General features: G+C 47.5%; 1 protein-coding gene across 1 annotated transcript in view; it reads left to right on the top strand.

Moving 5' to 3' along the window:
* Positions 1–23,052, top strand: part of syne1a (spectrin repeat containing, nuclear envelope 1a) — a 223,310-nt gene that overhangs the window by 115,107 nt on the left and 85,151 nt on the right. Inside the window, exons 68-91 of the mRNA XM_071413100.1 lie at positions 1,979–2,305; positions 2,447–2,599; positions 3,190–3,357; positions 3,734–3,910; positions 5,071–5,217; positions 5,546–5,671; positions 5,903–6,079; positions 6,325–6,590; positions 6,723–6,879; positions 7,044–7,442; positions 7,703–9,328; positions 9,856–10,211; positions 10,295–10,439; positions 10,650–10,868; positions 11,705–11,994; positions 12,168–12,333; positions 12,470–12,625; positions 12,961–13,113; positions 13,722–13,904; positions 14,274–14,411; positions 14,538–14,723; positions 20,792–20,914; positions 21,132–21,314; positions 21,990–22,133. Coding sequence (XP_071269201.1) covers positions 1,979–2,305; positions 2,447–2,599; positions 3,190–3,357; positions 3,734–3,910; positions 5,071–5,217; positions 5,546–5,671; positions 5,903–6,079; positions 6,325–6,590; positions 6,723–6,879; positions 7,044–7,442; positions 7,703–9,328; positions 9,856–10,211; positions 10,295–10,439; positions 10,650–10,868; positions 11,705–11,994; positions 12,168–12,333; positions 12,470–12,625; positions 12,961–13,113; positions 13,722–13,904; positions 14,274–14,411; positions 14,538–14,723; positions 20,792–20,914; positions 21,132–21,314; positions 21,990–22,133 — 6,165 coding nt within the window. The remainder of the gene's footprint in view (positions 1–1,978; positions 2,306–2,446; positions 2,600–3,189; positions 3,358–3,733; positions 3,911–5,070; positions 5,218–5,545; positions 5,672–5,902; positions 6,080–6,324; positions 6,591–6,722; positions 6,880–7,043; positions 7,443–7,702; positions 9,329–9,855; positions 10,212–10,294; positions 10,440–10,649; positions 10,869–11,704; positions 11,995–12,167; positions 12,334–12,469; positions 12,626–12,960; positions 13,114–13,721; positions 13,905–14,273; positions 14,412–14,537; positions 14,724–20,791; positions 20,915–21,131; positions 21,315–21,989; positions 22,134–23,052) is intronic.

Below are 23,052 nucleotides of genomic sequence, written 5' to 3'. Positions count from 1 at the left end.
CACACACACACACACACACACACACACACACACACACACACACACACACACACACACACACACACACACACACACACACACACACACACGCAGACACACACACACACACACACACGCACACACACACACACACACACACACACACAGACACACACACACACACACACACAGACAGACTCCTTCCCGCCAGACACACACCCAGGCTTTGCAGTAATCCATGTCTGGGATCGATCTCCCTCTCTGCATAGGAACAGAGGACATGTTGTCGTCACATGTGTTCTGGTGGCACTGCAGACTGCAGACTAATACCAGACATCAGCCACACAGGGGAATTAGACGGAACCCAGTGTGAGGAGGGGAGACTAACGTGATAATCAGCATAACTGATCGATCCACTCCTGCTGGATTGAGTGACAGAATGATGTAGGCTTTGTACAGTTATTGGTCATAGATATGGCCAATTATAGATCTCCATAGTGACTAATTTGCTGTTTTTCCATAATTATTTCTCAGAGAGCTTTATGACTATGCTAAATGCAATGTGTTTGGATTCAAATATCTTTCTGTACTGTAGAATATAATAGGTACAACCCTAGCCCTCTACAGAACATACTGTGCTGACAGTCAGTTTGAGTATGAGAATTATACTGCTGGCAGTTTAATACACTGCAGCATCAGTGGAGGCTGCTGAGGGGAGGACAGCTCATAATAATGTCTGGAATGGAGCGGATGGAATGGCACCATACACATGGAAACCATGTGTTTGATGTATTTGATACAATTCCACCTATTCTGCTCCAGCCATTACCACGAGCGCGTCCTCCCCAATTAAGGTGCCACCAACCTCCTGTGTGCCACATTCATAGACAACTCCACACTACATCACTACAATGACATTGGTAAGAGTCTATGATGGAACTAGTGGAGACTGTAGCTACACTTGTCAGTTACCAACAACAGCTGTGTGTACATGGTATTATTAGACACATAAAGGCTGCTGGTGTTATTAGCAGTCTCATACAAACCTGCACATCTTGTTTAGTGTGTCAGATGGAGAAGGCAGGGGAACGTGTGTAGACCGAGACAGACCGGGTTAGTATGATCAACAGCAGTAGCAGCAGAGCTGAGGCCATTATTATATAGGTCTCCTGTGATGATAAAAACTCCATGGTATCCTATAGAATAAAGTAATAAAGTATGTGCTTGGAGAGGGGGTGTGTATGCATGCGTGCCTCTCTGTGTGTGTGTGTGTGTGTGTGTGTGTGTGTGTGTGTGTGTGTGTGTGTGTGTGTGTGTGTGTGTGTGTGTGTGTGTGTGTGTGTGTGTGTGTGTGTGTGTGTGTGTGTGTGTGTGTGTGTGTGTGTGTGTGTGTGTGTGTGCGTGCGCATGTGTGTGTGTTGGTTGGTTGCTGTGGAAACCCCCGCTGCCTCTGTCCATTATAAGGACCCGGTAATTGGCCCTCCTTTCATATTTCTCACCGGGGTCTCACCGTGCAGGTGTCAGCTTACCTGCCGGGTTCAAAGACTTTCCAGGAAAAGTGGAGCTTCTCAAACACTGTCGGTGAAACCCCAGGTGGCCGGGATAGCAGGGTTGTTGGCGGAACAAAGGAATGTGTGTTGGTGTGTGGAATGTAGCTAGAATCACACATACAAGATGAATGTGAGACTTGCTGAGAATATTTGGAATGAAAATAAATGCGTTTGTGTAGAAGTTTACATGCAGGCAAACCTAATTATCTTGGCAACTGTCTTTTTTTCTATTGACATTCAATCCAATTGTATTTGTTTAGAACTTATTACAAATTGTGTGTGTATTCATGCATGTCTGTGAGTATGCACACATGCACACACACTATTTCAACAAATTCTCTTTCATGTCTTTTTGTATAGATTGCATCACTGTGTACACTGAAGTATACAGTACTGTAAACATATCACACATTCGTTCTCTGTGTCTCTATGACCTCTCTCTCCTCCAGACTCTCCAGGCTGAGCTTCAGCAGGGCCATGGCCTGCTCAAGGCCCTCAGGGAGCGGGCAGAGCGGGCTGCAGGCTTCCTGGAGGAGGCTGGAGCTGAGGGGCTGGGAGGGGAGGTGGAGGCCAGGCTAGCCCAACTGGAGGAGCTAGCCGGTGGGCTGCGGCAGCAGCACTGCACCCTGGAGAGGGCTGTGTGTCTGGCCAAGGAGTTCCAGGACAGGTACAAGGCCCAGGCCCAGTGGGTGGTGGAGACCAGAGCCATGCTCAGTGCCCCCCTGGAACCTAAAGCTGAACTGTACCAGAAGAGAGCACAGCTGGCCAAGTACAAGGTACGGTACCTCTGTAACCCCTCACCCTCAGCTCTTTGATTCAATGGAGAAGATACTTTGTTGGTCCTACAGTTAAAAAATAAAGGCATCAAACCCTAAATAGCATAACGGTCTCCCTCCTTCCTTACCTCCCTCCACCAGGCCTTGTTGCAGACGGTCCAGTCCCATGACTCGGCAGTGAGGTTGGTGGTGGAGAAGGGAGAGTCTCTGCTGCTTTCAGTCCAGTACCCCTCCATCAGAGACAACATGAACAGACTACAGACGGACTACACTGAGCTCTGCAACGCTGCCACTGTGAGGATTTACTATTACTGATGGATTTTTAAAGACGTCCCAAGTATAAATACAGTAAAGTACACACATTAAAGAGTAAAAAGTCATGTTTTTTAGACTACTGCAAACTTCCAGGAGTAGGGCAGTCAAGGAGTTGGTCTGATGGTCAAATGTGATGTCATCAGTCTCCCCCTTGCTTGAGGAACAATAGAGTAGCAATAGAGAACAAAAGAGGAACCCCCCCCCCCCACCCCTACTTGTGCCATGTCTTGTCTGACCTGTACCAACTATTGAGATGTACCTTTGTTAAGTAAATCAAGTGTTACATGATGTGAAAAGGAGACTGGAGTGCCACTTTAACCAGGTCCTCTTAATGGGACTTTGATTACAGCTTTCTGAGTGCTATTGTATAATGGTTACCAATACAGTGGATGTCTGGACTACTTCAGCTATTACTGTTAGTAACTTGGTACTGTTGGTACTATTGCTACAATATAGTAGCACTGTTGAGACTTGTTGCTGGTTTGATAATCACTATTATGGTCACTGCTAGGACTGCTACCGACGTGTGTTTGTGGGCCTGTGTGTGAATGACAATGTGTGTGTCTCAGGCCCATGTGCAGCGCCTGGAGGGCCAGGTGAAGGAGCAGGAAGTGTACCACGTGGAGCTACAGGAAGTGGAGAGGTGGCTGCTGCAGATGTCCAGCAGGATGGTGACCCCTGACCCCGCAGCTGGCGGAGGCCTGGAGGCAGCCACTCAGCAGCTGGCCAGTCACAAGGTGACAAATCAGACAGTGTTATTAATTACACTAATCCAATGGCTTTTTCATAGTGTTTTTATTTTATTTGCTATTGAAAAGCCATCCTGAATCACCTAATTTAGGCATGCCAGGTTCTAGCCTATAACAATCAAGTAATAACAGTGTTCATCATTTTATCTCATGAGCAGGACACAGATATCTCTGTATGATAGCCACATTTCTTTCTCTCTTTATTCGATTTGACCTACCCTCAAGTTCATCCATCCAATCTGATCCTTTGGCTCAGCATGCACTCTTGTCTATTTGATGTCCACCATGTTCTTCAACCAAACCCCAAACCCCTCACTAACCCAAAGAGTGCTTGGCTCCGTTCCTCCTCTCCCCCCTGGTCCAGGCCATCATGGAGGAGATAGCAGGCTTTGAGGACCGCCTGGCTGGGCTGAAGGAGAGGGGAGATGACCTGGTGGAGGGCTGCAGTGAGCGTGTGCAGAGCAGGCTGAGACAGCAGGTCCAGGCTCAGCAGCAAGGCACCCGAGACAGCTACTCTGCCATCTGCAGCACGGCACAGAGAGTGAGTACTGCGGGGGGGGGGGGGGGGGGGGGGTACCCACATTAAGACGTCCTTCAATTCAAATTATAATGAGGCTAATATATATAATTTTGTGCACAGACTACAACACACACCAACATAGTCTCTCCATCAACACTGCAGTAGCCCAGCCACTCACTTAATCCCAACCCATACAAACACCTAAACCTTCCTCCCAAGACAGCCCGTGACTGCCAACCAAATGTTCCTTGCCAAATAAGGCCCGCCAAAGCAGAGCACAACCACCAATGCCAACACAGACCAATAGTACCAGCCAAGCCACTATCTCAATCTTACCTTATTTCTCCCTCCTTGCTCTCCCCGTCAACTTGATTTTATCACTCTTGGCCAAAATAGCCAAATCGACTCTGTCATCTTGGCAAGCCCTATACCGCTCGTCCACACTGTCAACAGCTCACCTCCCAGTACAGCCCTATTCAGCCAATCTGCTAACCCGTGTGATCCAGCCACACTTTATCAACACCCTTCTGCCAATTCTACAACTGCCGATCCAGCCTTGCCATGCCATGCCATGCCTGCCAACTTAGTCCCAAACTCCCAGGCCTATATCCCTCTAACCCAGCCACCTTGCCAACCCTCGTACCCCTGCTGCCAACCATGCCAGGCCTTGTGCCAACACATGTCTATCACGGATCATACCCCTCAGGGCTCTCATATTAACTATGTCAATCATGTCCTGCTGTTATTCTCTCCCCTGTAGGGCAGCGACGCCTCTGCATTCAACACCTGTCAAACAAAACACTATTTAGCTATTTACCAGCCAGACGTTTATTGTTTATGAAAGGGACTTGGGAATAGAAGGGTTTTTGATTTATGGAAATGTGTTAATGTCTTTCATAGGGTGTTTTCTCCATCCATTACAATAGTTTTCCTGGCACAGGCCAGGGCATTGCAATGTAGAAGAAGGTACTACTCACTGTGAATCTGTTTGATTTAGATAGACATCGATTTTATCTCTTTTACCCCTCTATCTTTTCATCCATCTATCTCTCTTTCTCTCTTGTTTTCAATCTCTCTCTCTCTCTCTCTCTCTCTCTCTCTCTCTCTCTCTCTCTCTCTCTCTCTCTCTCTCTCTCTCTCTCTCTCTCTCTCTCTCTCTCTCTCTCTTCCCTCTCCCCCAGGTGTACCAGAGTTTGGACCGTGAGTTGCAGAGGCATGTCAGTCTGCAGGATGCTCTGCAGCAGTGTCAGACCTGGCTGGTGTCAGTCTCAGAGGAACCAGAGCCAACTGCACATCTCCCTCTCAGCCTGGAGGAGGCGCTACAGCAGGTCACTCACCAACACTACACTTATTACCTATCTGGCTGGCATACTTTCAAAGTGGCTTATTCAAAACAGTAGCTAGATACAATGCCTACTCTGATATACTGAACTGGGATTACAGTATGAACTGGTGAACTAGGGTTTTAATCATGTATAATATGTTATTATTTTTATAATTATTATATATAACACATTAACATTATATAATGTATATAATTTCATACTTCGTTTGCAATTGCAAATGGGAAGGTCGTATTCAATTGAATAGCGCCATTCACTCCTGAAGTGTAATGGTTTACGTGTTGATTGGTCTCTCACCTGCTGTACTGTCCAGGTGAAGCATGAGCGGACTCTCCAGGAGCAGGCCAGTACCTACCTACAGCTGGTGTGTTCTACCTGTGACCTTTCAGAGCAGAGGGTGAGGGAGACCGCCCAAGACATCCAGCAGGTCAAACTACAGGTGAGTACATCTCAGTACGGTTCACTAGCCACAGCCACAAACTGCATTGGGAATGTATTGACCGGACATTGGTTTCTATGTGTCGATATGGCATTACAATGTCAATCAATAAACATCAGCTGACAAACTGTACGGCTGATTACCAGTGAATACTGTGTTTCAAGCATTATGCAACATTCCAATCCTTAACATACCTCAGACATAAAGCTTCCGTCTCCCCTCTGTATGTAGATCGAGGAGAGGATGCTGGTGTGTGAGGAGGTGGCAGAAAGCTGGAGGGACGTTCAGGAGCAGCGGGCTGATCTGGAAGCTCAACTCAGAGAGACAGAGCAGCAGCTGCAGAACCTCTCCAGGAGACCGGCTGAACTGGAGCCCAAGATCACCCAGAACCAACTGGATCAGGCACAGGTCAGTACTGGGTGTAGTCATCTGTTAGCTTATTTATACTGAATGGATGGATGGATGGGTGACCACTTGTGAAGTGTAATGGTTTAGGTGTTAATTGACCAGATGGACGGGTGGATGGATGGATAGATCAACACTTGCATTGTTGTTTCATGGCTACTGGCTCTAAAACAGTCTACCAGTCAAACACAATGACCTGAGCAGAAAGCATTGACAGTACAATACTAATACCATCTTCATTCTATCAGGAGTTCCTCCAGCAGCTCAGAGTGAGGCAGGTCGACGTCACCCAGCTGAGTGAGGCTGTGGCTGGGCTGACAGAGGGCCAGTCCTCCCCTGCCCTGGAGGAGATGGGAGGTCTGAGGAGGGCCTGGGAGGAGTTGGGACAGAGGGCTGAGGAGCTGGAGGGGCAGAGGGGTGAGGACATGCAGAGGAGCGGGGAGTATCATGACTGTGTGGCTGCTGTGGAGGAACTTTTCCACCAGGTGTCCAGAGAGTGGGACTACCTGGCCAGGTATGACGAAGCTGGACACACAAACGCACGCACGCCAAACACACACACACAAACACACACACACCGTTCAAAGTGTGGACTCATACAGTAATACCTCCTCTTCCTATCCCCCTCCCTATGTTTGTGTCTCAGGGCGGACACAGAGAGCACCAGTGAGCACCTGGAGGCTCTGAGAAAGCTGTGTTGTGACCTGGAGGACCAGAGAGGAACTCTAGAGGAGCTGAGGGACCAGAGACAGGCTGTCCTGCCACGCCTCAGCCTGCTGGACAAGGAGCTGGTCAAACAACAGGTGCTGTAAAAACTCCCTTCAGTTTGGTAAAACCTAGGTCAATTCCCACTTTATTATCCTGCATGTGTTTTCCTGATAATGTATGTGATCAATATTTAAGCACTGCCAACAATATCTCTGAATAACTATCCATGAGTTTCTACTAAAGACTTTTCTTTGTCCAGGTGGGCCACTTGGAGAAGTGCTGGTCCCAGCTGGACAGCCTGATCCAGGGGAAGATCCAGGACTCTTCCCAGACTCTGGAGGACCTTGGTCGGGTGGAAGCCCAGCTGAGGGAGGCCCGGGAGTGGATGGAGGAGCAGCGTCCTGCCCTAACATCAGCCCTGAAGACCAGCCCTCCTCCAGACCTGGCCCAGAGCTTCCTGTTCGACCACCTGAGTGTGTGTGTGGAGCTGGAGGCCCGGGGGCAGCTGCTGGGCCAGGCAGTGAGCGAGGCCCAGCGCGTGGCCTCTAGGCTGGGGCTGAGCGAGAGGAGACGCCTGCAGGAGCTGGTACTCCAGGCCGAGGGAGAAGTAGAGGCACTGGGGGCCAGGGTGAGCCAGCGGAGGAAGTACCTCAGCAAGGTTTGTAGTCATTTTGATTTTCATGTCTGTAATAATCTTGTTTTAATTTACATACACTTTATTTTATTTATACATTTTTCTGCAGTAGTGCTTAGTAGTTTTATGAATCATTTTTTTACAATGTGGAACCTGCTCTCTCCTTAAAATTGTGGACTGATGGAATGGTGGTTTAAATCTCAATTATTTGAAGGCACTCAAATAAAAATATGACAAAAAAGAAAAGTGCTTTTTAAATAAAAAGTGTGATTGTTATTTTCTAGGCCTTCACGGAGCGGACCCAGTTCCTCCAGGCTGTGGGGAGGGCTCTGTCCTGGGTCCAGCAGCAGGAGAGGAAGGCTTTAATGGACGACCACGTGGCTCTCCTCCCTGATGACCTGACCAAGCAGGTGGTGACGTGCCGAGGGGTCCAGAGCGGTCTGCGGGCCTACCAGGGGGAGTTGGCCTCTCTGTGGGCCCAGGGTCGTGACCTGGAGAGGGACGCCACGGATCAGGAGCGGGGGGAGACCGTGACCAGGTTGGAGGAGCTCCAGAGGGTCTTTGAGACGGCCTTCCAGAGAACCACCCATCGCCTGCAGGACCTGGACAGAGCCCTGACCTCCAGGAAGTACTTCAAGGTCGACCTGGATAGGACGTGTCACTGGCTGAGACGGGCAGATGGCATTACGTTCCCCGAGATTGACTTCACCTGCAACGCTGATGACGATTTGGAACTACAGGGTCGACTGGCGAAGTTCCAGAACGTTCTAGAGCAGGCGTCGGAATACGAGAATCTCCTACTCATCGTCCAGAGGGTGGGGCAGGAGATTCTCCCCTCGCTAAACGAGGTAGACCACTGCTACCTGGACGAAAAGCTCAACGCCCTCCCTCAACAATACAACAGCATCCTAGCGTTAGCCAAAGAGAAGAGGGACAGGATCCAGCAGGCTATCCTAGAGAGAAAGGACTACGACTGCTTCTTCAACGTCACTTGTAGAGCATTGGAGGAGCTTCAGGAGCAGTTAGACGGTTTAGCGATACGGACAGTCAGTATTCAAGAACAGGAAGTTGTTCATCTCCGTGACGACCATAGAGATCTGTCTGAAAGCCTGGCTCAGCTCAGCCCTGCGGTGAGAGAGCTGAGGAGGAAGACTGAGGGGTTTCTCAGCAGGGGCCAACGATGCCATGCTGAGGAGACAGAACAGCTGGTTAACCTCCATGACAATCTGAAGAGGACCATTAACCAGAGACTGAAACATCTTGACGACTCATTGAAAACATTGGCAGAGTATAATGCAACATCAGCAAAACTAGACTCTGAGTTGAAGTCAGTGAAAGAGCAGTTCACTAGAATGAAGTCAGACTCAGACACCAAATTAGGTGGCACAGAGAGACTGACAAATCTTTACACACTGCTGGAAGATCTGGAAAGGATGGGCTCTCACCTGGAGAGACTCACCCAACATACAGAAGACCTGGGATTGAACTGTGATCCTGTCGCCATCCAGGCCTCCAGAGAGGTAGTGACCTCGCATCACAAAGAGTTGCAGTCCGTAAGGTCGGAAGTAAAAGATTGTGTTACAGAATGTGAAAACTGTCTCAAGAAGGACAAAGAATTTGAGAAAGAGATTGGGCGGACATCAGATTGGCTGAAGAGTCTGAGGAAGAAGCTTGGGGAACCACTGACCCTTCCAGAGGTGAAAGTTGAGATGGTAGAGGAGGAGGTCAGGAGACTGAAGGTGGTAGAGGAAGAGGTGCAGTCCAGACTGAGGGTAGCAGATGCCATGGGCAGCAGGGAGAAGCAGAGATTCAGCAGTAGAAATGAGGCCTGTCCTGCCCATGTGGAGGCTAACCTGGAGGAGCTGGTTAAACTGAGGGCTGACGTCCAACAAGCACTTAGAACCAAGCAGGTAAATGTACTATACTATTGTGTAATGCATGTGTACACACTGGATCTAAAGATAATGTTAAAAATGAGCATAAGATATCAAATCTTGTTTTTCTACGATGTTGTAAATCATAACTGTTGGCTGAAGTAGCTGAAAAGGGAGCCTTGTTTTTACATAAACCTAGTCTATCATTGATGATCTGACTCATCTGTAATAACCTCTCCCCCATGTTATCAATATTAACAGGCTTTGTCTGAAAGGACATTCATAACAGACCAGTTACATTAATATTGTCATGATCTCGCGATAAGTAGTTCAGTTATTTATCTGAGTAGTCTCATGATGATTTAATCTGTCCTCCTAGTGAATTCCTTATCCTGGATACATTCATCCCCTGATAACTGATACATTCTCTCATTAGCAGTGAGTGAGTGGTTGCTACTCATTATCCTCTTGACCTTTGGCATACAGTAAGCACTTTTTAACTGGGAATAGATTACTTTCCAATGAAAAATCCAACACATTCATTCATTTTGTGTGGACTTTAGCTGAGCCTGGATCAGACTCTGTCCCTGGTCCAGAGACACCAATCCACCCAGCAGTCAGCCCGCAAGTGGCTTGACGAAGCTGGGGCTTTTCTCCAGAGAACCACCCTGGGAATAGAGCTGGAGAACCAGACAGAGAGCCTCAGGGAGCTGGAGGAGATCTCAGCCCAGGAACCAGCCTTCATGGCTAAACTAGATGAGCTGGAGACCCTGGGTGCTCAGCTGAATGGTCTGGTGGGGCTGGGAGTGACGAAGGAGATGAAAGAAAGTGAAAGAAAGAAAGAAGGTGTGGAGGTAATGCGACAGAAGGGGTCAGAGGTCAATGAGCAGCTGAAGGGTTACCGGGAGGATCTGCAGAGGTAAGGTCTCACATGGTGTGAGTGTGCGGTGCGTGCATGTGTTACAGAATCTAACTGCTCTAAAATGAATGTGTCATCTGTAGCTGTGCTGCTCAGTGGAGCTCCTTCCAGACGGAGAGAGAGGAGCTGATTGGACAGATGAATGAAACAGGAAGTATGATGACTGCGTTCCCCTCGGCTAAGGCAGCCAATAGCCAGGAAGCTGAGGACAAACTCCAGAGTTACAAGGTAAGCTATGACTGTTTATGACTTATTATCAATGTTTTCTTTCACTGAATTTCTGTAATTTCTGTTGTAAATTTGTGGAAGTTCTGACCTCTGATTTCTTCTGCTCTCTCTCTCTCTCTCTCTCTCTCTCTCTCTCTCTCTCTCTCTCTCTCTCTCTCTCTTCTTCTCTTCTTGCAACTTAAACTTCCCTCTCTCGTCTCATCTCTCTAGTCTCTGTTGATTCTGATTGATGGGTGTGAACCCACCCTGACTGGCCTGAAAGAGAAGGCCACAGATTTGGCTCTGGTTGGGTCTGAGTCCAGCAAAGCTGCTATTGGTCACTCTGTGTCATCTTTATGGCAACGTTGGACCCGCCTGTGCAGCGTGGCGCGAGCCCAGGAGAGAGCTCTGGAGGACACAGCTCGGGACTGGAGGAGCTTCAGGGAGAAGGTAGGAGATCTGTCTATATCAACATACAGTATGTGTATATTAGCTTGGGAAAATGTAGTTATTGTAGGTTCACATATGTAGTATTCCAGCAGGCACATTGGCAATTTGAACACTTTAGGCTACCTGTGGTTTTCAGCAGCTAACAGCTTCAGTCCACGTATTTTCAAATACATTCCATAAAACAGTGCTCCCCTTGTTGATACTTTTGAGGAGTGGGTTGAGGCTCAGCCTTTATGCCTCTGAGATCAGTAGTTACTCTAAGAATTCGTACTGCTGTGGATTTAGGTCACTTCTGTTGGATGTTAGCTCAGATACAGCCACTACTCAGTGGGTGTACACTGATGTAATTCTAGGCATCAGGCCAGCGATGAGCTCCCGCCAAAGCCTTCCATCCACTTCCAACTCACAAGGGCTCCCACAAAGCACTACTCCTTAACAGGAAATTATGTCATCAGATAGGAAATGCTCACATCCTTTGATGTGACGTGTTCTTGTTGCCCGGGGCCTTTCTTTGGGGCCATTGTTCAACTGGACATGACATCACCGTTATAAATGACTGGGTCAGTTTCCTGTGGCTGGTTCTATGCACCACAACAGGAAGAACAAGGACAACACAAAAGGACTTAAAGAAAGAATGAACTAGAAGAGAGAAGTAACCACCGAGCTCCAGAGTTTTGGTCTAACCTAATCAGTACACTGTTGTAACTTAATTAACAATTGCTTAACAAGTACCTTGGCTAACATGTCACAAAATATACATTTCTACTAAAAAACTTTCCTGAATTTCTATTGACATGTTTCTGTTCAGCATGAAATATTTCTGCCTCTGTCCTCAGATGGAGAAGGTACGGTCTGTGTCAGTAGACCTTCATGCTCGTGTGCCAGACAGCACAGTGGAGAAGGCAGCCACCAGGGCGGCGCTACAGAACCTGTTGGAATACCATGACTCCTTCAGCCTGGAGGTGGAGAGAGAGCAGTCAGCCCTGGCCCTGCTGGGGCAACACACACTCAGCCTGATAGGAGAGGACCAGGAGGAAGAGGATATGGAGATGGAGAAAACTGACAAGACTAGAGAAGAGACACCCTGTCTGAAGGAGATCAGGAGTATGCTGGAGATGTATGAGAGGTAAACGCGGGGGGGGGGGGGGGGTAATTCTGCATTTGTGCTATGGCTAAATATATTCTATTGGTTCTACTAAATTATCGCTACTGTGTTGCGGTGAAGGAGGTTTGAGATGAAAATCAAATTTCTATGTAATAAGACAATGAGGTATCATCTTATGTCATGTGTGTCCCCAGCCTGGTGCTGCAGGTGCGTGGTAGCAGAGCCCAGGTGCAGCAGGAGCTGAGGGAGAGGGAGGATGTGGAGAGGGAGCTAGGACTGGTGAAGGGATGGATCCAGGACACCAGGGGACTGCTACTGAGCCCTTCATCTGACCTGGACTCACTGCTGCATGAGCTAGAGGTACGAGTGTGTAGACTCACAATCACAATCACACACGCACACACACAGACCGCTTGACCTGTTTAAAGACACACTTTTACCTTATCCAAAAAGTCTGCAGCCAGTAGTAAACACTTATTGTCAATCTATCACACAGACAGCCCATGGTGAGGTCATCAGTAGGCGCCAGAGTGTGGAGAGGATGGTGGAGCTGCAGCAGAACAAGTACCAGGACCTGCAGACAGCCCTGCCCTCTGAACTGAGCATGCAGCTGGCTGAGGTGACACTCGCCCTGGGCTCCGCTGAGGACCAGGTACCCTCCCCCTCTGGAACTAGTGTTGGCTTCCATACTCTGTCTATGGGTGATCTTCGTTAGTTAGTTAAAAAGTTAGTTAGTTATACTACTTATTATATAAATCTGTTGTAATTCAAATGTATATTCTTAGATTAGACCTAGATACTCTGTGGGTCTGACAGTTTTGGTGGTTCTTCTTGCATTTGGTCTCTAGGGGGCACTCTGACACAAGCTTTTAGGAAATGTGTCGTGGCATAATAATGAGACAAATTAGAGTTCAATAGGAGATTATGGCACCCTTATAAATGTCCATGGATATTTTATCATTCTAATATCTGCCATGACTGTTCCAGGTCCAGTCGAGGGAGAGAGAGGTGCAGCAGACCAGAGATGTGAAGGAGGACTTTAGTTCCAGACTGCAGGACATTGAGGGGAAGTTGAAGACCATCTCTCTGAAGATCAGTGAGAAGGCTACCGACCTGGAGCAGGCCAAGGAGGAAACCAAGGTAATTAGCCCTCATTAAACTGGCAATACATTTTCAGACATTGAGGTTAATGATTGGTCTATAGGGCTATTAGTGAAGACTTGGAATGACAAGAGCTGCCCCCCTGCTTTCAAGAGCTGCCCCACTTCTGTGAGAAATATTCCAGATGGGATTCTTATACCTCCTCCCTCTCCCCATCCTCTTCCCCCTCTTCCTCTACCTCTACCTCTCTCCATCCTCTTCCTCTACCTCTCTCCATCCTCTTCCCCCTCTTCCTCTACCTCTACCTCTCCCCATCCTCTTCCCCCTCTTCCTCTACCTCTACCTCTCTCCATCCTCTTCCCCCTCTTCCTCTACCTCTACCTCTCTCCATCCTCTTCCCCCTCTCCCTCTACCTCTCTCCAACCTCTTCCCTCTCTTCCCCTCTTTCTCTACCTCTCTCCATCCACTTCCCCCTCTACCTCTCTCCATCCTCTTCCCTCTCTTCCTCTACCTCTCTCCCTCTCTCCATCCTCTTCCCCCTCTTCATCTACCTCTCCCCATCCTCTTCCCCCTCTTCCTCTACCTCTCTCCCTCTCTCCATCCTCTTCCCCCTCTTCCTCTACCTCTCTCCCTCTCTCTCCCTCTAGTGTCTGTGTGAAGAGTGTGAGGGTTGTGGTCGCTCCCTGGCTGAGCTGGTTGTAGCAGTACAGGAGTTTGGGGACCAGAACCCTCTACTGTGTAAGCAGCTGGGAGACGCCCTGTCCAGACTGGCTGAGGTCCAGCGCCTCACCACACAACAGGCCCAGGAACGGGCCAACCAACTACACAAGGTCAGATGTCAATCCATATCTGTCATCAATCTTAACTCTTCCATTAGGCAATAAGCTGTGGTAGCATGACTTCCTAACATATAGGGTGGCAGGTAGCCTTGCGGTTAAGAGTGTTGAGCCAGTAACCAAAAGGTTGCTGGTTGGAATCCTGAGCCTACTAGGTGAAAAATCTGTTGATGTGCCATTGAGCAAGGCACTTAACCCTGATTGGTCCTGTAAATCACTCTGGAAAAAAGCATCTGCTAAACGATAAAATAAAAAAATGTATATGGCGATGACAACGATATTCAGAGGAGTATGTCTCTCACTCTCCTCCTCTCCTCTCTCCTCACCTCTCCTTTCTCATGTCCCGCCCTGTGTGCTGAGCAGGCAGAGCAGCAGCTGGAGGAGTATAAGGGGATGAGGCAGTTCCTCCTGGGCTGGGCTGAGAAAGCAGAGGCCCTGGTCACTGGCAACATAATCTGGAGCTCCGCCTCTCAGCTTCAGGATCAAATCAGAACCCACCAGGTGGGTGTCTCATTATTGAGTGACATAAAGGGCAGCCAGTCAGGTTCTTTAGTGTTGTCCATAGCCTGAGTGATGTCTGTTTAGCGCTCCTTCTATCTCTACCGCTCTGTGTTCCCATGGTGACAGGCGGTGCTGCGAGAGTGTCGTGGTCTCCATGGTGATCTGGAGGCCATGGGGGAAAGGGAAGGGCAGCTGGGGGAGGTGCTACAGACGGAGGGGTGGAGCCAGCAGGTGAAACAACTGAGCAGATGCACCGAGGAGCTGCAGCAGAGCGCAAAGACACGCCTCCAGAGCCTGCAGGATGCCGCCAAGGTAACTAACACACCTGTCATTATTTAACCAAGGTAACGCACCTGTTATTAAAACTGTTGTGACTTGAATTTAACATTAATCTGAAGACTGTTATTTATCTAATCAAATAACTATGTTTAATTGTTACCTGATTAAATTTATAATGTAAGAATTAACTCATTAGGATTTGGGGCACCACGAGAGCGGTTCTTTAAAGAGTTACCATCTCCCGAATTAAACTCTAAAAGGTCTTTACCTATCACATCTATAAACAGTCAACTTATTAATCATAACCTCGTATCATATCATCATTCTGAACAGTCGTAACCTCCTTGCATCTGCAATAACCCGAGCCTTACTTATGATTCAGTACTACACAAATTGGTTTAATTATTTATTTACTAGCTAATTAAATGGTAACACAGGATAAACATATACACTTAATACGTTAAAACAGGTCCCTAGCAGACTGACAACAATTTGGCTGCTTGTTACAAAAGACATGGAAAGGGCGAGAGAGAGCGAGGGACAGAGACATTTATTAAGATTGGTACATTTAGAAACTAAGGGATGAAGAATATGTACATAAAGATATATGAATGAGTGATGGTACAGAAAGGCATAGGCAAGATGCAGTAGATGGTATCGAGTACAGTATATACATATGAGATGAATAATGTAGGGTATGTAAACATATAAAAGTGGCATTGTTTAAAGTGGCTAGTGATACATGTATTACATAAAGATGGCAAGATGCAGTAGATGGTATAGAGTACAGTATATACATATGAGATGAGTAATGTAGGGTATGTAAACATTATATTAAGTGGCATTGTTTAAAGTGGCTAGTGATACATTTTTTACATCAATTTTTCCATTATTAAAGTGGCTGGGGTTGAGTCAGTATGTTGGCAGCAGCCACTCAATGTTAGTGCTGGCTGTTTAACAGTCTGATGGCCTTGAGATAGAAGCTGTTTTTCAGTCTCTCGGTCCCTGCTTTGATGCACCTGTACTGACCTCGCCTTCTGGATGATAGCGGGGTGAACAGGCAGTGGTTTGGGTGGTTGTTGTCCTTGATGATCTTTATGGCCTTCCTGTGACATCGGGTGGTGTAGGTGTCCTGGAGGGCAGGTAGTTTGCCCTCAGTGATGCGTTGTGCAGACCTCACTACCCTCTAGAGAGCCTTACGGTTGTGGGCGGAGCAGTTGCCGTACCAGGCGGTGATACAGCCCGACAGGATGCGCTTGATTGTGCATCTGTAAAAGTTTGTGAGTGCTTTTGGTGACAAGCCAAATTTCTTCAGCCTCCTGAGGTTGAAGAGGCGCTGCTGCGCCTTCTTCACCACGCTGTCTGTGTGGGTGGACCAATTCAGTTTGTCCGTGATGTGTACGCCGAGGAACTTAAAACGTACTACCCTCTCCACTACTGTCCCGTCGATGTGGATAGGGGGGTGCTCCCTCTGCTGTTTCCTGAAGTCTACGATCATCTCCTTTGTTTTGTTGGTAATCAAGCCTACCACTGTAGTGTCGTCTGCAAACTTGATGATTGAGTTGGAGGCGTGCATGGCCACGCAGTCGTGGGTGAAGTACAGAAGGAGTACAGGAGAGGGCTCGGAACGCACCCTTGTGGGGCCCCAGTGTTGAGGATCAGCGGGGTGGAGATGTTGTTACCTACCCTCACCACCTGGGGGCGGCCCGTCAGGAAGTCCAGTTGCACAGGGCGGGGTCGAGACCCAGCTTGATGACGAGTTTGGAGGGTACTATGGTGTTAAATGCTGAGCTGTAGTCGATGAACAGCATTCTCACATAGGTATTCCTCTTGTCCAGATGGGTTAGGGCAGTGTGCAGTGTGGTTGCGATTGAGTCGTCTGTGGACCTATTGGGGCGGTAAGCAAATTCGAGTGGGTCTAGGGTGTCAGGTAGGGTGGAGGTGATATGGTCCTTGACTAGTCTCTCAAAGCACTTCATGATGAGGAATTCTAGGTCAGGTGAACAGAAGGACTTGAGTTCCTGTATGTTGTTATGATCACACCACGTCTCGTTAATCATAAGGCATACCCCCCTGCCCCTCTTCTTACCAGAAAGATGCTTGTTTCTGTCGGCGCGATGTGTGAAGAAACCAGGTGGCTGTACCGACTCCGAGAGCGTGTCTCGAGTGAGCCATGTTTCCGTGAAGCAAAGACTGTTACAGTCTCTTATGTCTCTCTGGAATGCTACCCTTGCTCGGATTTCATCAACCTTGTTGTCAAGAGACTGGACATTGGCGAGTAGTATGCTCGGGAGCGGTGCACGATGTGCCGTCTCCGGAGCCTGACCAGAAGACCGCTTCATCTGCCCCTTTTACGGCGTCGTTGTTTTGGTTCGCCGGCTGGGATCCGATCGATTGTCCTGGGTGGTGGGCATAACAGAGGATCCGCTTCGGGAAAGTCGTATTCCTGGTCGTTATGATGGTGAGTTGACGTTGCTCTTATATCCAGTAGTTCCTCCCGACTGTATGTAATAAAACCTAAGATTACCTGGGGTACCAATGTAAGAAATAACATGTAAAAAAACAAAATACTGCATAGTTTCCTAGGAACGCGAAGCGAGGCGGCCATCTCTGTCTGCGCCGGCACCAGAAGTAGCTAGCCCCTGTAGACCTTACAGTGAAATGCTTACTTACAAGCTTTAACCAATAGTGCAAAAAAGGTATTAGGTGAACAATAGGTAAGTAAAGAAATAAAGACAACAGTAAAAAGACAGTGAAAAATAACAGTGGCGAGGCTATATACAGTAGCGAGGCTATAAAAGTAGCGAGGTTACATACAGACACCGGTTAGTTGGGCTGATTGAGGTAGTATGTACATATAGATATGGTTAAAGTGACTATGCATATATGATGAACAGAGAGTAGCAGTAGCGTAAAAGAGGGGTTGGCGGGTGGTGGGTGGCGGGACACAATGCAGATAGCCCGGTTAGCCAATGTGCGGGAGCACTGGTTGGTCGGGCCATTTGAGGTAGTATGTACATGAATGTATAGTTAAAGTAACTATGCATATATGATAAACAGAGAGTAGCAGCGTAAACGAGGGGTTGGGGGGAGGGGGTACACAATGCAAATAGTCCGGGTAGCCATTTGATTACCTGTTCAGGAGTCTTATGGCTTGAGGGTAAAAACTGTTGAGAAGCCTTTTTGTCCTAGACTTGGCACTCCGGAACCGCTTGCCATGCGGTAGTAGAGAGAACAGTCTATGACTGGGGTGGCTGGGGTCTTTGACAATTTGTAAGGCCTTCCTCTGACAGCGCCTGGTGTAGAGGTCCTGGATGGCAGGCAGCTTAGCCCCAGTGTGTACTGGGCCGTACGCATTACCCTCTGTAGTGCTTTGCGGTCGGAGGCCGAGCATTTGCCGTACCAGGCAGTGATGCAACCAGTCAGGATGCTCTCGATGTTGCAGCTGTAGAACCTTATGAGGATCTCAGGACCCATGCCAAATCTTTTTAGTTTCCTGAGGGGGAATAGGCTTTGTCGTGCCCTCTTCACGACTGTCTTGGTGTGTTTGGACCATTCTAGTTTGTTGTTGATGTGGACACCAAGGAACTTGTAGCTCTCAACCTGCTCCACTACAGACCCGTCGATAAGAATGGGGGCGTGCTCAGTCCTCCTTTTCCTGTAGTCCACAATCATCTCCTTAGTCTTGGTTATGTTGAGGGATAGGTTGTTATTCTGGCACCCCCCGGGCAGGTCTCTGACCTCCTCCCTATAGGCTGTCTCGTTGTTGTCGGTGATCAGGCCTACCACTGTTGTGCCGTCTGCAAACTTAATGATGGTGTTGGAGTCGTGCCTGGCCATGCAGTCGTGGGTGAACAGGGAGTACAGGAGGGGGGGGACATGTTGAAAATGTCAGTGAAGACACCTGCCAGTTGGTCAGCACATGCCCGGAGCACACGTCCTGGTAATCCGTCTGGCCCCGCAGCCTTGTGAATGTTGACCTGTTTAAAGGTATTACTCACGTCGACTACGGAGAGCGTGATCACACCGCCGTCCAGAACAGCTGATGCTCTCATGCATGCCTCAGTGTTGCTTGCCTCGAAGCGAGCATAGAAGTGATTTAGCTCGTCTGGTAGGCTCGTGTCACTGGGCAGCTTGCGGCTGTGCTTCCCTTTGAAGTCTGCAATAGTTTGCAAGCCCTGCCACATAAGACGAGCGTCGGAGCCGGTGTAGTATGATTCAATCTTAGTGTTCTATAGATCGCCTCTGACCATTCCCCACGTTCCATGTTAGAAATATTGTTCCAGTATTCGCTTTTGAACGTGTTAGAGTTTCGGTGGGAAAAAGTATCTTGAAACAAAGGACATTCCTTTGGTGAATATTGGAGAGGGAGGGCTGAATCTTCTTTCCTTGATTTACGACAAGACGTGTGTTGTTAATCCCATGTAGTTCTTTCCTCTCCCCTCTGCGGGTGAGAGTGGTCTGAGTGAAGTTATTCATTACAAACCTGATCTGACCTATTTGTATTCTCGTGGACAGTCATGACAAAATCCACAAAAAACAATAAAGCCTGTACTTACACCACCCAGTCACCTTTTTATAACCTCACAACGTACCTGTCATTATTACCAACAAAATCTGTCCTAATAGCACCCACTTTTTACAACCTGGTAACATGCCTCAGCGGTGTAGAGTTTTTGCCCATCAGTTAACCCACCTTTTGTGGAAAAATGAATTTAAAGTATAGGGAGCGTACTTTTTTCAACGCGACCGGCGATCAGAGTTTACCCACCATTTCTTTCTTTTTACCTGATTATCCTGTAATTATACACCATTATGTTGTGCAACATTCTGCCAGTCCTTCCTTACCCATGATTTTAATGCTGCGTCCCATCACAGTCAAGGAAAGTAATTAAAAGATAACTTATACTGAACAAAAATATAAACACAAATGCAACAATTTCAACGATTTCAACGGGTGCCAGGCCCACCCAATCAGAATGAGTTTTTCCCCAGAAAGAGCTTCATTACAGACAGAAATACTCCTCAGTTTCATCAGCTGTCCGGGTGGCTGGTCTCAGATGATCCCGGCGGGTGAAAGCTGGATGTGGAGGTCCTGGGCTGGCGTGTTTACACGTGGTCTACGGTTGTGAGGTCGGTTGGATGTACTGCCAAATTCTCTAAAATGACGTTGGAGGCAGCTTATGGTAGAGAAATTAACATCCAATTCTCTGGCAACAGTTCTGGTGGACGCTCCTGCAGTCAGCATGCCAATTGCACGCTCCCTCAAAACTTGAGACATCTGTGGCATTGTGCTGTGTGACAAAACTGCATATTTTAGAGTGGCCTTTTATTGTCCCCAACACAAGGTGCACCTGTGTAATGATCATGCTGTTAAATCAGCTTCTTGATATGCCACATCTATCAGGTGGATGGATTTTCTTGGCAAAGGAGAAATACTGACTAACAGGGATGTAAACAAATGTGTGCACAACATTTGAGAGAAATAGGCTTTTTGTGCCTATGGAACATTTCTGGGATTTTTTATTTCAGCTCATAAAACATGGGACCAACACTTGACATGTTGCCTTTATATTTTTGTTCAGTATAGTATGTGGGTACTTACTGTATTAAGTTAATGGCAACATCACACAAGCCCGGACTCTGGCGTTGTACCTTGATTCAGACCTGGGTACGTTCCTGGGTCCAACAAACCAGCAAGCCCAAGTTAAACCAGTTGCAAACAGGAATCCAGGAAATGACAGAAACAATGCAGTTAATAATGCGGCTGGTACTAGAGCGTATATTGACACCACACTTCCATCTTGTGGTCATTACCAGTCCCTACACTAGTCTATCCACCAGCCGTAAGCCTAGAAGGCTTGCACACGAGGCTAACTGCATCAGAACTGCATCAGCACTACAGACTCTATAGGCCTGGGTTGCTGTAATCTTTTAATATGTCTTGACTGCCCTGCAGTAGCTCCCTAGATTGCAGTCTGTTTCTAATAATCACTAATAGCATTGTGAGATTTAGTTAGAATCCCATTTTCTTGGGGGGGGGGGGGTTCAGTAAATAGTGTGGAACTATGGAACTGTCTTACCTGTGTGTCTCCCATCAGGACATGGTTTGTCTGGAGGCTGAGGTGAAGACCCTGCATGACTCTCTGGACCAGGCACAGCTCACACTCACCTCTCCTGACCTAGCACGACTCAGCCTTAGGGAGCAGCTCACACACAGACAGGTAAACACTTATGGAGATAGATCACTGCCATAATCTGTCACAATGGTGTGCTTCCACCCACCTGACTTGACCACCCACTCAGACAGGTATTAAAACCCACAACACAGGTAACCACCCACATACTAGAGACAGATACTGAGGAACACTGGAACAGCATTGTACTACAAAATATATACATTATTCCCTTTAAACATTCCTGTTCATCCTGTCCACCCAGCGTCTGTTGGTGGAGATGGAGGCCTTCAAGCAGCAGGTGCAGGCGGTGCAGCTGTGTCAGAGCGCCCTCCGGCTGCCGGAGGAGGTAGTGGCCAGCCTGTCCATCTGCAGAACAGCCCAGAGCCTGCAGCAGGAGGCCAGCCAGCTGCAGCACACCACCATCCAGCAGTGCAACATCCTACAGGTAGGGGGTCGACACCCACAGCATCATATCAAATGATACATTATTCTGATACAGAAGATATAGTCATCGTAAAGCTGAGAAAGCTGCGTGGGACTGCTGGGCAAAGTAAGCAACAGCAGTCATTCAGCTAGCTGTATGACATTCCGCAAGTGCTGTTATAGGGCAGGGCACAACAACTGTTTCTGTGTGACAGGCTGTCTCGCTAAAACAGACAAATGGCAAAATGAGCAGGTGTGGGATGTACATTCTCTTTTCTGTGTGCTCATCTCAGGATTCTTCTTAAAGATGCATTCTGGGATCTTACAAATTTGTAACATATCATACAAAATGGATGAGGTACATTTTCAAAAAGTACTGGCTGAAATGATAAAAAACCTTTGGAGCATCACTTTAACTTAGTGGTTCAGGGCTGATTTGGTTGTTAAGCTGGTTTTGGTAAAGATTAGGTCTGGGAGGGATGAGCTGACCTTGAATGGGCTGTTAAAAGGTAAAAGGCAGAGTAACCAACTAAACCATCTTAACATACTCTCTGTGCAAGGGTGCTTGTTGTAATAAACCTCAAAGAAACAAACAATTATGCCATTACTGTGTAACTATCATTTCACTATACTTTCTTAGTAAATACCTACTTTTAGTTGGAGTTGACCCCAACCTGCTTTGGATTCTCTTTCCCAGGAGGCCGTGGTGCAGTATGAGCAGTATGAGCAGGAAGTGAGGAACCTCCAGAGGCTGATAGAGGAAGCTCACCGCATCATACAGGACCGACCCGTTTCAACCAGTAACATACATGAACTACAGGCCCAGATACACCACCATGAGGTGAGAGATATAGATATATTGTATATGTACACACACATACACGCGCGCACACACAACACACACACAAGCAGTGAGTTCCAGGTCAAGCATCATAAGACTCCCCTCTTCTGCTCCTGACTGAGGAAAGAAAACACTATCTTTGTTCACTGGGTTTATATCCATTATGACACAACACGAACACACTCTGTCTTCAGCTCTGCACTAAATACTTCAGCTCAGGAGTCAAATAGTTGTCTTATTATTAGACGTATTTGACTAAACAGGATAATGTTTTTTAAATTGACTCCTCAGTTTCACTTTCATGATTCTCTCAGATGTCTTGAAGCTCAGTTGGGTCATGGCTGCAATTTAGTCTATTTTATCTCTCTAAAGATTGACATGATGTCTACACTAAAGTTGTATCTCTACTGAAGATCAATGATTGTGTCATACAGCATATTCTATTTTTTATTCACCCCAAGGGCCTTTCAATCATAGCCTGGTCCCAGATCTGTTTGGGCTGTTTTGCCGCCAACTCCCAATGACCATTCAGAGTTAGTAAGACAGCAAAAACACATCTGGTACCAGGCACTTTCAATCATACCTATCAGGGGAAATAGTAGGCCTGTGCAGCTCATATTGGATTTAAATAAAGTGACCCACTTCAGCTTCAAAGTATGATAATAGAGAGATGATAGAGTGGAAGGAAGAGGATATTGTTCAGAGGCTATGACTCATACAGTATCTCCTGTCTGCATAGTCATCTCCCCATTCACTGTAGCTTCAACCTGCAGTGTTGGCTGAGTCCTGTCAGTCCCTACAGAGATGATTAGAATAGAATAGAATTGAATAGAAAACCACTACTGGGTTTAAAACCTGCTTATAACACAGTTACATGATGTGACAGTGGCCATTTTACATGGGCTCTGTTTCTCTCTCT

The sequence above is a fragment of the Salvelinus alpinus genome, chromosome 8, assembly GCF_045679555.1.
Source record: "Salvelinus alpinus chromosome 8, SLU_Salpinus.1, whole genome shotgun sequence".
Classification (NCBI taxonomy): Eukaryota; Metazoa; Chordata; class Actinopteri; order Salmoniformes; family Salmonidae; genus Salvelinus; species Salvelinus alpinus.
Note: the sequence above shows the minus strand (reverse complement) of the source record. Positions and strands in the feature narration are given on the sequence as shown.